The 15,941-nt window shown below is 41.4% G+C and overlaps 1 protein-coding gene across 5 annotated transcripts in view; it reads left to right on the top strand.

Annotated features, from left to right (window-relative positions):
• eloal (elongin A, like) overlaps positions 1 to 15,941 on the top strand; it is a 213,177-nt gene that overhangs the window by 118,390 nt on the left and 78,846 nt on the right. For 4 of the 5 annotated variants that reach the window (XM_069885986.1, XM_069885985.1, XM_069885983.1 and 1 more), the window contains exons 5-7: positions 4,255 to 4,360; positions 7,188 to 7,340; positions 9,570 to 9,667. In XM_069885986.1, coding sequence (XP_069742087.1) covers positions 4,255 to 4,360; positions 7,188 to 7,340; positions 9,570 to 9,667 — 357 coding nt within the window. The remainder of the gene's footprint in view (positions 1 to 4,254; positions 4,361 to 7,187; positions 7,341 to 9,569; positions 9,668 to 15,941) is intronic. The other variant, XM_069885984.1, reaches the window with a different exon arrangement.

Below are 15,941 nucleotides of genomic sequence, written 5' to 3'. Positions count from 1 at the left end.
GTGAATTGATGCAAAGAAGTGTTGACGAATGAGGTGGGAGAGACCAGGGTGACAGACTATTGTAAACTCACAAAATCCTTGTCAAGGTGGTTCCAGCGAAATGTCTTTTCCGATGAGTGGAAGTCAAAATTCCCCTTTTCCTGGCGTAGGGGAAATGAAGTGAGTGACTTTCACAAAGCTTCCAGAATCCTTTCATTGGCGAGTCCAAAGTGGCCTTCACAATGGTCACGATCCAAATGCAGCATTTCTTCTGCTTCCAGAACCCAAACACTGGTTCGTTCAAGTGACCTTTTCTTTCAGCCACGGTAGGGTTCAATGATTCCCTTCATAAGTGACTTTTCCTTTACCACGATGGGATTTAACAAGACCCCTTTGGTCACAATGGCATTTCAGCACAGTATTCCTCAAAGAGTTGTGATCTTGTGCTGCTTCCCTAAAATGGTCCCAGATCAAACAGTGTATTGTTTCTTAATATGTTGGTCATATGGTCTTTGCACCCATGTTTCTGGTACACTTCCTCTCTCTTCAGAAGTAGCAAATTTGAATGCACGCAGTCCCCAGCCAGTCAGCCTTCAGTCAATCTCCAAAGCTTGTAGGGTTTGCAGCTTGATTTAGTCTCTTAAAGTGACAGACCCACTCAAATAAAAATGAACTTGGAGCACATAATGTTATCAAATGACCTTGCATGTAACAGAGTATTTTGTGCATTGATTTAGTTGTTATTTAAAAGATTAGGTGATTTTACACACCATGTGTAGGTGTGTGTCTTCACTTACTATCAGAGTGAAAAAATTTATCTATTTCCTCTCCTCCAGCTCCCCCACTTTCCTGTGGTGGGGGGGGGGGTGGTGGGGTGGATTGACTGGAGCACAAACTAACAGGTAAGAGGTTATGGGTAGAAACAGGTGAGAGGGTAGGAGAGAAAGAAGCTGAGAATTGATAGGGGGAGAGGGCCAAGGGTAGCACTCTCTGATAGTACAGGAAAGTGGGGGAGCTGGAGGAGAGGAAATAGATGAATAGGAAAAGAGAGAGGCATCAGTGAGGAGACTAATGGAATATGTGGAGGTTAATGTTAATGCCGACCCAATCGGAATGTATATTTAAAGGGATTTCAATAGATGCTGTACCCTTGAATACACAGAACATATTTGATAAGGTGTCACACAAGGAATAAAATAAAAAATTACAGCTCCTACACATGGGTTTTCCATGTACATTATGCTTCAGCATTAACTTTCTTCCATAATTCTGTATTCTGTGGCATTCTGCTTGTATAGTGTGTAGAAGGATAAGATTATGAAAGACATAGATAAGGTGGACAGCCAGCACCTGTTTCCCGGGGCAGGAATAGCAAACACCAGAGGACATGTGTACAAAGTGAAGGGGGGGATGTTTAGGGGAGACATCAGGGGTAAGTTTTTTTTTAAACGCACAGAGTTGTGGGTGCCTGGAATGCCCTGCCAAGGATGGTGGTGGAGGCTGAAACATTAGGGGCATTTGAGAGACTCTTAGACAGGCACATGAATGGAGGAAAAATGGAGGTTTTTGGGGTAGGGAGGATTTAGTATGTTTTTTTTGGAATACTGTATATGAATCAGCACCACATTGAGGACTGAAGGGCCTGTCCTGTGCTGTAGTTTTCTATGTTACAAAGAGAATGCCATGAGTAGATTTGGAGGATATTGTGAAAGCAAAGAACAAGGTAAACATCTATTTAGGGTTGCTGATGTTGGGTGATGGGCTCATGCAGTGGGTTGTCGAGGTAAAACGGTGCCTATGGCAAGCACTGAAATTGTGTTCATTTGGATGACTGCCACTCACAATTGGGCTAGTTTTGAAGATTGGCTGTGGGAAATTCTGAGCACCTGTGCGCTGCGGGTTTTGGGCTACTTTTAAGGGTATGTTCGTTTTATGGGTGAGACTATGAAGTTCCTGAACTGAACTATGAGCCTGCTAATTTAAAAGGGACCTTCTATCCTGGATGGGGTTTAATTCCAGGAGGGAGTGGGGATCAATTCACCCTACATGCATTTAATCTCAAATGACAGTTGCCCTGCACCCGAGGTGGGGAGAGGGGGATTAAAGAGGCAGGAAGAGGGGAGTGAGCAAGAGTGACGGGGAAAAAGAGTGCACACTGCGTTCTGGGACAGACAGACTGTTTGCACAATGTGTTACAATCGACTCACACATACTTGTCTGCCCTTCGTTGCAAGATCCAGTCCTGGGATCGTTTTAACCCCAACTTCCTGGGCACAGGTCAGGTCCCTTGTCCCCAAACCCTCCAATAGCCCCAACATATCCACCTGCATTAAATCTGAGAGTGAGGGAGAAACTTTCCAAAAGGTCTGGGGAACCATTTCTTGAATTTCTGAAACGTTGATTTCTCTGGGTTTTCAGGGTGGTGCGGCAGGAGCAAGGACGTCTATCAGAAAATAAAATGTGACAGTGTCAAAGTTCTTTTGTCAGATGGGGATTCTGGTTTGCAAATTGTGCTCACTTGCTTTCTATTGTATTGCTTGTGATTTGCTTGATCTCTTGCATTCACTCACTGCAGTTGTGCAACCAAGTGGAGTGTTCAACTATTTCTTTATAAAAGCAGAAAATTCTGCATATGCTCAGCAGGGATGAGGAAGTGTTTATGGAGGAATTACCAGAGTTAACGTTACATATCAATGAGAGTGAAGAAACTAGGTTTGAAGTTGGAGAAAACAAAGGGATTATCTGTGATAGGACAGAACCAAGGTTCTCCAGGTGATATGTGCTCCTAAAATGTTCTAAGAGAGTAGTGAAGACTTGTTAGTTAAAGTTAGTCTGTCAGGATGAGATATTTTTATTTTTAAATTCTGCCCAATTAACCTTCTGACTAGTACGTTTTTGGAGGGTGAGAGAAAACTGGACCACCTAAAGCAAACCCACACAGGTATTGGGGAGAATGTACAAAATCTTTGCAGACAGCAGCAGATCCCATGTCACTGGTACAGCAATAGCATTGTGCTAACCATACCACCCAAATGGAGGGAGATGAGTAGCGGGGGTGGTGGGGGTGGGTGGAAGGGAGGGAAAATGCTGGCACTGAGATGAGTATACTACTTCAGCGACGTTGCCTGATCTGTTGAATTTCTCCAATATTTTGTTTTTCACATTTCTCATATCTGCAATTTTTTTTTGTTTTGCTCATTCATTACACCTTATTTATTCCCTAAAGTGTTTTGTGCCAGTTTTTAACTCCAGGAATTAGTAGCCCCCTAAACAACCTACAGGCTAAACTTAGATATTGTGATCCACCGGCAGAGAAAGTAGATGAAATCAAACAGTGGTAAAATTGGCTTGTTATTAATGATGGTCATTTTCAAAACTCACTAAGTGTGTTCTTGAGGAGGGAGCCACATAAGCTTTCAAAGCATTTGTACTTGCTTGTAATTATTGAGAAGCAGCCGTTGTCTTGCTTAACCTCGACTTGGGGCATTGACGGCTTGTGGGGATTGGGAAGCTGCTTTGATCCTCCCTGCACAATTTGGGGGTAGATGCTCACCCAGCCAGTCTCTTTACCTTTTTGGACACTATCTGAAGCTAGTGCTACAACAAACACAGTGCATAATAATCACATATATTTTAAAATAGAGAATTGTGTGTGAAGGGAGAGAGTAAGGCAGTCCTCTGCATGGTGGTCTGGTCAACCAATTCCAGGAGGTGGGTAACATCATGGAATCTATGTCTTCAATAATCTAGGGAGGGTCTTGTGGATAAAGGAAACGATGCAGAAAGTTTTGTGTGGAACAAGCAGATCTGCAAATGCTGTGGTTGTAGTAATTCTCAAAAGTGCTGGAGAAACTCAGCAGGTCCAACAAATCCCGGTAAGGGTATAGATCTATGGACACTGCGGGACCTGTTGAGTTTTTCCAGCACTTTTATATATTGTGATAGTACAGATCTATCACCAGTGTATATAGTCACAGTATCTAGACTGTGCTTACAGCGATTGGCTGAGAGCTTAGACCTACTGTCTGGGCCTTAAAGGGTTGTGTCCCTAGCCAGGTCGGATGAATCCGGACTGGTCGGCCACCTGTGAAGAGCTCCTGTCTTTTGCTAATAAAAGCCTTGGTTTGATTCAACAAGTCTTTGATTCTTTTGACGAGCTCTACATATATTAACTAAGGTTTTTTTTAAATGTGCATATTACCAATTGAATAACCTTTTCCACAGTTTTAACACAAGTAATATTGTTAATTTTCCTGTTTATTTTCCCTTCTGCAGCTGAAAGTTGATATCAATGCTTTATTAGATATCCCATTGCCTAAATTTCTACCAGACGTTACTGATGTGCCTTTTGATTTTCCATCTGCATCACCAATCAAGAAATGTAAGTGAGTCACAAGCATTTTCATCAGAATGTTTGTTTCCTCAGCTTTTATTTCTACAAATTCCAAAGAATTTGGAGAGTTACGGAGTCAGTAGGTTAATTGGTCACAGGGGTGTACTTGGGCAGTGCAGGCTCATGGGCCGGAAGGGCCTGTGACCAAAGTTTCTTGAAAATATCTTGATTATTTGTTACTGAGCTTAAATGGTGATGTGAGGAAATGCCTTCACCAGCTATGCAAAGATCAGTGTTCATAAATGTTTCCGGTCAATTAGATGTCTTTGGGCTCTGTTGTCTTCTGAATATTGGTCATGGTTGTAGAGTTGTACGTCACAAAAACTACCATTGAGCTCACCACATCCATGATGACTATCAAGTGCACATCTGTATTGACCCCATTTACCAGTTTGGCCAGGACAGGAAGCTTTTAGAAGTGCAAGCAAATGGATGTACACCAGAACGTCAATTTGGTTTGTGTAGACTAGTTGAACGGAGGGATTTGTTCCAACTGTATGACTTTAGTATCCAATGATATGACATAGTTCAGGCAGTGAAGAAGTTGACATTGTATGAATGTGGATGAAAAATACAAACATTTTCATTGGGTTGGAAGGGATAATTTGGTGCAGAAGTCATAAAAGAGTGCACTTTGTAGCACTGCTAAAGGCAGAGCTGCTGAAATCAATGCTGTCCACACCAAGCAAGTAAACCAGTAACTGCAGTGTATTCAAACCACGCGTGTTCCTTTTTAGGGGAGGTGACAGGATCACGGGAGTGATGTCATAATGCTGCTGTGAGACCTGGCCGTTCCCCAGGCCACACGCTCCTGCAGCCTGGAAAAGCCCCTGTGACCTACCACGCTGGCTGTTCGCTACAGCGATTCGGCCCATCGTTGAGCCGGCCCGCTACAACTTCATATAAATTGAGGTGGAGAATTGAGAATGAAAATCAAAATTTGAAATTTTAATGAGCTATAAGAAAAAAGGTTTGTACAGCAACTTAAACACATTAAAATTTTCCAAAGTGCTTGAGGCAAATCAAAAAGGTGTCAAAGAGGTAGGTTTGTGGAGGACCACAATGATAAATGAAGGAGGGGGAAGGTTTTTGACAGAGTTTAAGAAGTGAAGGCACAGGGAAATCAAGAAACCAGAATTAAAGGAACATTGAGATTGTTGAGTTGGATTGATTTCCGCTGTGTATACTTTATTGCAGAAAGAGACTTTTAAACAGGGGATACATGGGTCCAGACGACATTGGGAGACAGATCTAAATACTAATATTAATGAAATAAATTGGTCAGATTTGTGCCAAGATAGTATGACAAATACTATAAATGTTAGATTTAGATTAGTCCAATATAACTTTTTGCATCAATTATACCTTACACCACAAAAGTAAAATAAATTGAAATCCTTTTGGTCAAATTTGGCAATTTATTTAGGACTGGTTATAAAAATTACATTTCCACAAAATCCAATGTTATTTTTATTTGGTAATATTGAAGGGATAAGACCCAAATTGAAATTATTATATATCAAAAAGAATTTATAAAGATTGCCTTTGCAAGAAAATGTATAGCAGTAACATAGAATGCAAAAATGCACAGCTGCCTTCCTTTGGAGAAGATCACTTATAATCTGAGAAATAAGTATGATGTATTTTTGAAAATTTGGTGCCTATAGTTACAAATTGAAGGAATTAATTTATAGGCCTTTTCCTTAAGCTTTTGAATCTCATTAACCTCCTTGAACATATAAAGATACAAATGACTAACGCAGTGTGGTGAGGGGCATCGTCCAGCAACCAGGTTTCTATTCTTGTTTTCCTACTTTATTCTTTTTCTATGCTGTTTCTCAGTTTATTTATTTTTTTTTCTTGGGATTTGTTTAGGGGAGAGGGTTGGGGTTTACATCATCATGTAATGGATTTTATATTAATATTTGATTGTTATATTTTATCTGGCTATGATTACATGTACGGAAAACATTTAAATAAAATTTTCAAAAAAAGAATCGTTGAGTTGGAAAAACAAAATAATGTAGCAAAAAGGGTTTTTTTTTAAAAGTAAAAGAAGGTGTTTATGATAACTGGTGAAACAAATATGTCATAGAAATGTGGTTCCATTAAAGTATGAAACCAAGTGGTGGTAATAATGAAATTGCAGACTTTTTAAGATTGATTCTAATCTGACCAGTAATGGGAAGACCAAATAAATTATTGGATTTTATATAAAAAATAAAGATATATAAGATTAAATGTAAATAAAATCAAGGATTTGAGTTCCCCTGTAAAAATATCGGAAGAAGTTAGGTGAAGATTTTGCAGATCAATTTGCCAAGGATTCTAAATTTCAGATTTACACTTGCAATTTCTGAGTGATAAAGAATGTGCTAGTCTCAAGAATGAGGTGATCATTTACTGAAGAGGATCATGGAATTTATCTCACCTGACCACTCCAGTCCTTCCCAATACTTCCAGCAAAAAATGTTCAAGTTCATTATCGTCTGTCTGTTTATATACAACCCAAGGAAACAACATACACAGTGCATAATAATCACATATATTTTAAAATCGAGAAGTGTGTGTGTGTGTATAATTTTTAAAAAGTTAAGGCAACTGAAACCTTTGTGATAGATTTTTGGAAGACAAGGGGAAGGTGATAAGAGGTGTGTAAATGGTGTTTTGATTATAAATGGGTTCTGTTAACCGTGGAAGATAAGACTCTGGTTGAATGTTGCACTCGTATTGTCACAGTTTCCAAAGTTTCATTCATTGGAGGAAGATTTCTTCTTGTACGTGAAATTAATAATTATTTTCTTCTATTTATCAGCAGTAACACCCAATGTTTTGGATAAGGTGGAATTTACGGGGCGGAGACTAAACTGTAAGATGCAAGTGTACTCGGGCTGCAAAACAACAAATATTTTGAAGATGATGTCACTGTATGAGCAATGCATCCGAGTCCTTCAGAACAACATTGATTGTAAGCAACTAGAAAGGTAGATGGGAAATGAAAAATAAAAATAGGAAAAGACCAACAATAGGATAGTGTGTTTTTACAAAAAAAAATTAATAAATCTTTTTGTCAGTAATGTGTACTAAATTAAAGGATAAGACTACTGTATATTTCGGCATACAAGTCGAGTCGTGAAACCCAAAAAAACTTTCAAAAAATGGGAATCAACTTGTACACTGGATATACTTTTGAGACCTTAAATTCAGCTCAAATCTAATCCACGCTGATCTAGCATACAAATCATTCCATGAAAAATCAATCTGTGTATAAGTCGACCCTTGAAAAACCAAATAAAACTGTGACAGATTTTCATTGAGATTTTTATTGAAAACCACACAATTAACATCCTTCAAAATCACTCTCATTGTCTGAAAACAACAATGCATTTAGAATCCTTCAAAATCTCTCTCTCTATCATTGTCTGAAGCAAAGATGGCTGCAAGCACATTCATACTCTCACTGTTTAAACAGTCATCATATCGGTCCAAGTCTGTATCTGATGAGGCGGCTTCAGCTTTGTCGTCAGTGTCCCACAATAAATTATCTTCCGTGCCATCAATTGTACAAGAGATTCCGCAATTTTTAAATGATTTTATCACAGTCTCCACTTTGGCCCATGTCTTGTGCATGAAGTTGCACAGCATTTCAAGTGATGCAGCACACATTGCCCCGTCTTTTGTAAACTACCTTCTACACTCGACATCCTTATATTCCATTCCTTGCACACATGGTCTTTGAATGGCTTGTTCAAGCAGGCATTGAGAGATTGCAATATATATGTCAAACCACCCAGTATAATCGCCATGCAAGTATTATATAGTCCTAATCTACTTTTAGTGTTCTCAGTTAAGTGTCTACAAAACATATCCCAGACCAGCAAACTCCATTCTTTGTGTAAACCGCCTGCCTGCCTGTTCCATACATTGTCTATCCATGGTTTTGCACCATTTTCATCCACCCATCCTTTTTCATGAAAATGTACAAAAATACCCTCAGGGAATTTCATTTTCAGTTTAATTTTGTGTTTGAAACTGACCATGGGTCTTTGTCCCGTTGGCCATACACGCTAACACCATAGTAAACCTGGTCCTTTCGTGGCCTGTACTTCTGTTTTGCACAGTTTTAATACCTTTCCATTCCACTGTTCTATTGCCTATCATGTTGAAATTCATGGGGGTTTCATCCATGTTTCCGATATTTGCCAATGCAAACTGGTGTTTCTGCTGGTTACGTATAAAAAAAACTGTTGAAAACCTACAACTTTATGAACAAGATCTTTTGGTAGTTTCTGTGCAATTTTTTTGGGGGGGGGGGGGAAATGCCAGATTTCTCCTGTTCGTTGAAACAGTTGCACCAGCCAACTGTAGCCTCAGAATCATCACTGAGGTCTGGGTGTGTCTTGCCCCCCTGCAGTGCAGATGTTCTTATTTTATTTTGGGTGATCATGCAGCAATCTTACCTCTGTTCACGTATCTATTCTGCAATGCAATTTTCTAACTCTGGCCAACAGGTGATTCCTTTTCTCAAAGAACATTGCCTTTTTGGTATTTTTTTAAAGTCTCTTCTTTCTTCCTCCAATTTCTTACCAACTTCTCATATACATCAAATTTTCTTGTAGCAGAGCAGTTGTTGGTTTTCTTGGCCATTTCTAGCATTTTCAATTTAAAACTTGCTTCGTAATTTCATCACCAATTGCGTTGTTTTGATGGACTCTCCATGATAGCAATCACCTCCAGCCAATGCCCAGTAGATCAATCCACGCGATGTTTGGGAGTTGACGTCTACACTGGTCAATGGCCCATCTCAGGCATCGCAATCTTTGGGGTTCGACTTGTATGCCAATCAACAGACCCATTCAGGCATCCAGAAAATTGGGATTGGCTTGTACACCGGATATGCCATAAAATGAGGTTGAAAAATTGAGGTTGACTAGTCCATTAGTCAACTTGTAGGCCAAAATATACAGTATATGATTTTTTTCACTGTACAGTAGTTACTAGATCATCTTTTTGTTGTCAAGTTGAGCTGAACCTTGAGTTGAATGACTTGTTCTTTGGGCATGTTTTCAGTTTCATCTTGACAAAACCACATTTTTTGTGACAGTGGCAGATAACCTTGTATCGTGGTGTGAACAAAATACTCAAGGTCCAAATTCCTGTCCCTTTCTCTTTTTTTCCTCTCCCCTCCCTACCCCAGCTATTCACGAAGTTGGTGGTGTACCATTCGAAATTATTGAGCCAGTACTTGATCGATGTACTTCAGAGCAGCTGTGTCGAATTGAGGATTGCAACCCGGTGAGAGAATTTGTTTTGGGAGACCCAAGCCCTTTTTTTTTTATTTAAAAAAAAAAAGTGCACTATCTCGGGTTTTGATTGTTTGTAGAATATTTGTAAATCAGCTGGCAGAAGTGCAAGCGCTGCCCTTTTGCTGTAAAATTTAATTACTGTATATTTTGGCCTACAAGTAGAGTTGTGAAACCCTGAAAATTTTCTCAAAAAGGGGAGATCGACTTGTACGCCAGATATATGTTTTACACCTGAAAATCAATGGGGGTGGAGGGGGGGGAACCAGATTGACGTTAATTCGGCATATAAGGTGATGCTGAAAGCGCTGCTGGGGACCGCCATAACCCACCCAGATATTCTCCAATTGTCAAGCCTGAAGTTCCTGCTCCTACCTGGTATGCCGAGGTCGCTGCTCCCGCCGACTCCAGCTGCAGCTAATGCTAAAGACTTGGACCCAGTACTGTCTTCTTGGCAGAAGCTAAGGTTTTTTAAAACTTTTTTTAAACTTGCTTAATTTTCAGCTTTGTTTCTCAGTGATTGGGGTGTTTTAAAAATAAATCTGGGTTGTTGCTGGGAGGCCCAGACAGCCCAAAAATGGAGGGGGCGGGGTTGACTTGTATGCCGAATGTACCTTAAGATGAGGCTGAAAGGTAGACTTGGACGCTGAAATATACAGTTATATGTATTTTTACTTGTCTTGAGCTGAAGTTTAGCTTGAGGAAATTTTGCTTCTTTTCCCCAATGGTTGAGCAAAAGTGTTTGTGTCATAATTCTTGATTCAATTTGGAGATACAGCATGGAAACAGGCTTTTTCTGCCCCACAAGCCCACACCACCCAAATATGCCCAGTTAACCAATTAACCTAGCAAGCCTGTATATCTTTGGAAATAAAACCTCATGTTGGCTACTCCCAAGATAACTTTTGCAAGGAGCTTAAAAAGGATTTTGGTATTGTCTTCTTCAGTGGTTTATTCCCCTACTCAAAGCTTGGTTAAAAAAATTTCTAACACTGATTGGTGTATTTTACTATTTTCATACAGGAATATACAATGTGCTGGAGAAATTCAGCAGGTTATGCAGCATCCTTAGGTTAAGGCCCAAAACGTTGATGTTGAAAAACTATGGATGCTGTGTGACCTGCTGGGTTTCTTCACATTTGTGTATAGGGCTCAAGCCCAGCATCTGCAGACTTTCTTGTTTAACTCTGTATGTAAAGAGCATTGTGAACAAGACAGTTGAACTGGAAAGCACAATTAGAAGTGGAATTGTTATAATTGAGCAATGACCTGATATGACTTGAAGAGAGGGTATGAATGACAAGTTGCCATTCCTAGTACTGGCTTCAGACAGGAAAGAGGATGATGAAATAAACAGTGGTAGAAATGTCAGTTAAAGAAACAATTGTATGTAAGAATGGAAGATCTAATGGAGAATGATCAAATGAAGGTTTATGGGTTGACTAGAGCACACAAATGGAGCAATAATGCCATTGTAAATGATTTGTCAGTCTCAAAATGGACTGAGGAGAAGGGAGCAAAAACTTGTAGACAATGTTTTCCAATGCCATGGCAGTAATAATGCATGAAGAAGGCCTAAGCCCAAAACATTGACTGTCTTTTTCTTCTGATGGATGCTGCCTGGCCTGCTGAGTTTCTCAAGTCGTTTGTATAACACACTAGACCCCAGCATCTGCAAACTTGTTCACCTGGATTTCAATTATTCTGATTTACCCAGGAAATGGAAAAAAGAGATAATGTCTAAGTAACATTCAGGAAGCTTCATTTTTAGCCGTTCCACAAGAGTAATTGAATGGTTGGTGCAGGGGTGGAAGGGAAGGGAAGGGAAATCTGGGTTAGGTTCTGGTGAATGACTTCGAGCAGTCAGTGGGAGGTCATTTCTGTCATGATAATCAAATTGCAGAATCTCAATGGTTACAGAGCAGAGAAGGGCTATTTGCCCCATGGAATGCTGCCTGGCTTCCTATTTCGAGTTATCTGACTGGTTCCACTCCATAGCCTTCCAAAGACATCTCTTTCAAGTTCTTTGCAATGTTCAATCAAGACTACAACTGAATGACCCCACTATTAATCCAATCTTCAGCTTTGGTTGTGTGAAAAGTTTGTTTTTCTTGTGGGGCTGCATCCTTTGATCAGCTGTCTTTGTTCTTTGTCTCAGCTTGAAACATTGGTCACCCTTTGCTTCCTATAGATGCTGTGTGACCTATTCACTTTTTCCATCACTTCTGTGCATTGCACTACAATCCCACTGACGTCAGACTTTCCTGTTTAACTCTGACTTGTCACCGGTCCTTTTATCAATGGCAGTAGTTTCCTGCTATTTTCTCTCTCTGGGGCCTTAATGATTTATCTATCAGATCATGTCCTGCTCCTTTATAAGTAAATAAAGTCAAAGAAAAAACCCAAAATATGATTGTTAATATTCTTGGCATCATAGTTTCAGAGCATGAAAAGGGCCCTTGGCCTTGTTTACCTAATTAACTCCCACCTGCCTGCATTGACCTCGTATCTGTCAAAATGTTTTAAATGTTGTAATTGTGCCCACCTCTCACTTCCTCTGTGTACCCACCACTTCTGTGTGGAGAAAATTAATCCTTGGGTTCCTTTTAAATCAATTTCCCTGCCCCCCACCCCGCCAAACTTGTGCTCTCTTGTTTTAGACTCCCATTACATTAAAAAAGGGAGCGGATGTTTGTTGTGTTTATGAAAGAGGAATGGAATATTTTTAGATGAGAGGCATAGTAAGAGAGAAGGTATTCAAGGATTTAGCATCTTCTGGGGAAAAAAAGATCATGATGTCAAGGGAAAATATGTGGGAGGGATACCAGCAAACTGGGTTTGAATCTGTTTTTTTTTGCTCTCCCCGTGTCTCTGTGGGGTTCCTCTGGGTGCTCTGGCTTTCTCTCACCCTCCAAAAAAATGTGTGTGCTTGCAAGTTAAATGATGTATTTGGGCAGCAGAGGTTCGAGGGCTGGAAGAGCCTGTTTCTGAACAACATGTTGTCTTGGGTAAACTTATACCTCTCATTTTGTTCATTTTAGATTGGTCACAGTGTTTTAGCTACCGAAAGAAAATAGACACACACACCGAGAGCAGTTCAGTTTATACAAATGTTTATTACTAATTCAAAAGCTGATTTCACACTACAATATGCAAGCCCTTCCCAACTATACTTATCAACGCTTGGACTGGTCCCAACTGCCGAAGCGAGGCAACAACTGCACACTTGTAGTAGGTTGTCAGGGCGCTGGTAGCAGCTTCTCCACCTCCCCTGACCGGGACGTTGCTCGGACTCTGGCTGTTCTTCCTTCTTGACAAGGGGTGTTCCCACCCCTCGGAGAGTCTAAACTTCAGCAGCAGGACCACAGACTTTTATACCCCAAAAACAATTAATCATGCACCCACTCCCTCTAACATTTGTCAGTCAAAATCAAAGCTGAGCATACTATTCTACAATTTAGAAGATTAATTATTATGGAGCAGGATGCTATGATATCCTGGTTTATCTCGTAGATACAAGGACTCATTAAAACTTCTTGAGCAAGACAGGTTGTGACCAATACGTCAATTTCAGAGTGTCGTATTTGACAACTGCTTTCCCTGGGCCTCACGGTGGAATTCCATTTCAAAGTGTATCTTCAGATAAGTCCCCATGGCTGAGTTTAATTACATCTGCTAGTTCTGAAAGTAAGGTGACCTTCGTGTGGACCCAGTGTCGTCAGTTCCACATAAGCAAAAAGCATCTGAGTACATGGTTTTAATCCTCCATTACATTCCACCCCTTGGTCACAATCTGTCATTTGCGAGGCCTAACCAGTATTTGAGTACAGAGGGAGCGAAAAAAGAGAAATCAAAACAACAATTACAAAGATAAGCAATGACGCGAGCAACCAACGGAGGATAGTGTGGCCCACTCCCCCAAATGTAGCAGTTAGCCATGAGAAAGGATTCCAACCAAGGCTCAAATTATCCTTGTTGGCCACAATACCCAGATACTGGAGCTCACGAACAGATTTTGAAACATGCTGAACAATAACATATTTATATAAGCTGCACTTGAGGCTGGTGACCGAGGACTTCCTTGGTGTAATGCATCGGACCGTGTTTCCCACTGGGAACTCCCTTGGAACGTCCTCGACATTACAAATCCAATTGCTGGCATCAAAGCAGCTGTTAAGCCAGATCACCAGGAGTGTAAAATGGAGAACCTGGAACAAAGAAGCCTGACACATGTCACTCACGATACCATAAGCGTTCAGTGTTTAAACAGACTAAATCATCCTGTCCCTCAATAGCTACCCACCGAGTGTTACCCTGGGCAGGTGTCACTATTTCCCCTTTTACAGGAGGGCCACTACCTGGTGGTGCCACCCATACCTTTTATCCAACATTCTCTAGTTCGGGGATGGGGGGCATTGACTGTTATTCCTCTGGAATAGGCTGTAATTCAGGAGCGTGAAGAAGTCGGTGGAAAGGTGTACCTCCTTTTAAAGGGCGATGATTCAAATTGTCGACTGCCTGCTGCAGCACATGGCACCATCCCTTCTGGGTCCCCAGTGATGTTAACAAATGAATTTGTTCCTTCAGTAAGCCGTTCATTTGTTCAACTAACCCGGCAGCCTGCGGGTAATAAGGAATATGGTGGACCCATAAAATACCGTTGTCATTTGCCCAATCACAGATTGCTTTCCCGGAGAAGTGCGAGCCATTATCAGAGTGAATCTCCTCTGGAACATCATAACGATAAATCAAATGGTTTTGTCCTTGGATAGTGCTAGCTTGGTCAGCCGTCTTGGTGGGAAAAGTAAAAACCAGGCCCGAAAAGGTGTCAACCATTACTAGGACGTAATATTTACCCATGCAGTCTAGCATGGGGCCTATGTAATCAATTTGCCAGACCGCAGCTGAGTGAGCACCCCGTTTTATTCGGCCATGTGGACCAGGTGGAACGGTATGGAACTTCACAAGCTGACATTCTGGGCATGTACATATGACCATGCGGACATCATCCTTATGGATGGATAAAGCATGTGTACGGGACCACATAGCTGATCCCTTCTCCCCCAAATGACCACTCTGTTCATGTGCCCATCGAGCCAGGGGGACGGTATCAGCACAGCTGATAGTGGCAAGCTGATCTGCTACTGCATTATGTTGAGCCATGTTAGTCGCCATATTGGTATGGGCATCAACGTGATAAACGGTTATCTCACGATGGTGGGAAGCATCCCACAACAGCTGCCACAACTCTTTGCCCCATACTGGGCGGTCATGTATCATCCAGTTGTTCTTTTGCAAATCAGGCATCCATACCACAAGTCCATTAGCCAAAGCCCAGGAATCAGTAAACAGGCGAAGAGGGTGATCATGGGGATCTAGTGGTAAAGTGACTGCCTTCAACTCAGCATACTGACTGGAGCCACCATCCCCCTCCTCCGATAACTGAGTTCCTGACCTAGGATGGTAAGCCACCTGTTCGTGTATGCGGCCCACCCCTTCAGGCCCTCTGGTCGCACGACTCTGAATATACCACTTCCATTTAACAATAGAAGACTGCTGAGCCCGCCGGATCTTTAGATTAGCATCATTAGCCAGGACCCAATTCATTATAGGAAGTGCAGGTCGCAATTGAACATCTGCATCACCTGTCATTCTTTCAGTCTCTAGCAGGACCCAGTAACAGGCTAGTAACTGTTGTTCAAAAACAGAATAACGAGTGGCAGCCTCAGGCATGGTACGTGACCAGAATCCTAGTGGGACTCGGCGACCCTCTTGTTTCTGCCAGAGGCTCCAGGAGGCCACATCATCAATATAATGGTGAATTGAGAGGGAAGGCGATACTGGAAGGTGGGTGAAGGTATACTGGCGCCCCTTCCAGTTAAAGGCGAACTGATCCTGTGAGTCCTCAGCTATAAGAATACTGAAGAAGGCCTTAGCGAGATCAATGACAGCATACCATGTTCCTGAGTTCCCAGTAGCAATGTTTTCAATAAGAGTGACAATGTCCGGAACTGCTGAAGCAAGTGGTGGGGCATGTTTGTTCAAAAAACGATAATCAACTGTCATTCTCCAGGAGCCGTCCGGCTTCTGGACCGGCCAAACAGGGCTATTAAAGGGCGACGTTGCGGGCCTCACTACCCCTTCTTCTTGCAGAGCATCGATGGTGGCAGTAATCTCTTCCTGCCCCCCAGGGAGATGATATTGTGGAATGCACACTGGTTTCATGGGGGCTGGCACCATCACAGGATCCCACTTAGCCTGACCCA

The sequence above is a fragment of the Narcine bancroftii genome, chromosome 6, assembly GCF_036971445.1.
Source record: "Narcine bancroftii isolate sNarBan1 chromosome 6, sNarBan1.hap1, whole genome shotgun sequence".
Classification (NCBI taxonomy): Eukaryota; Metazoa; Chordata; class Chondrichthyes; order Torpediniformes; family Narcinidae; genus Narcine; species Narcine bancroftii.
The sequence above is the reverse complement of the archived record's forward strand: the minus strand, read 5'-3'. Positions and strand labels throughout refer to the sequence as shown.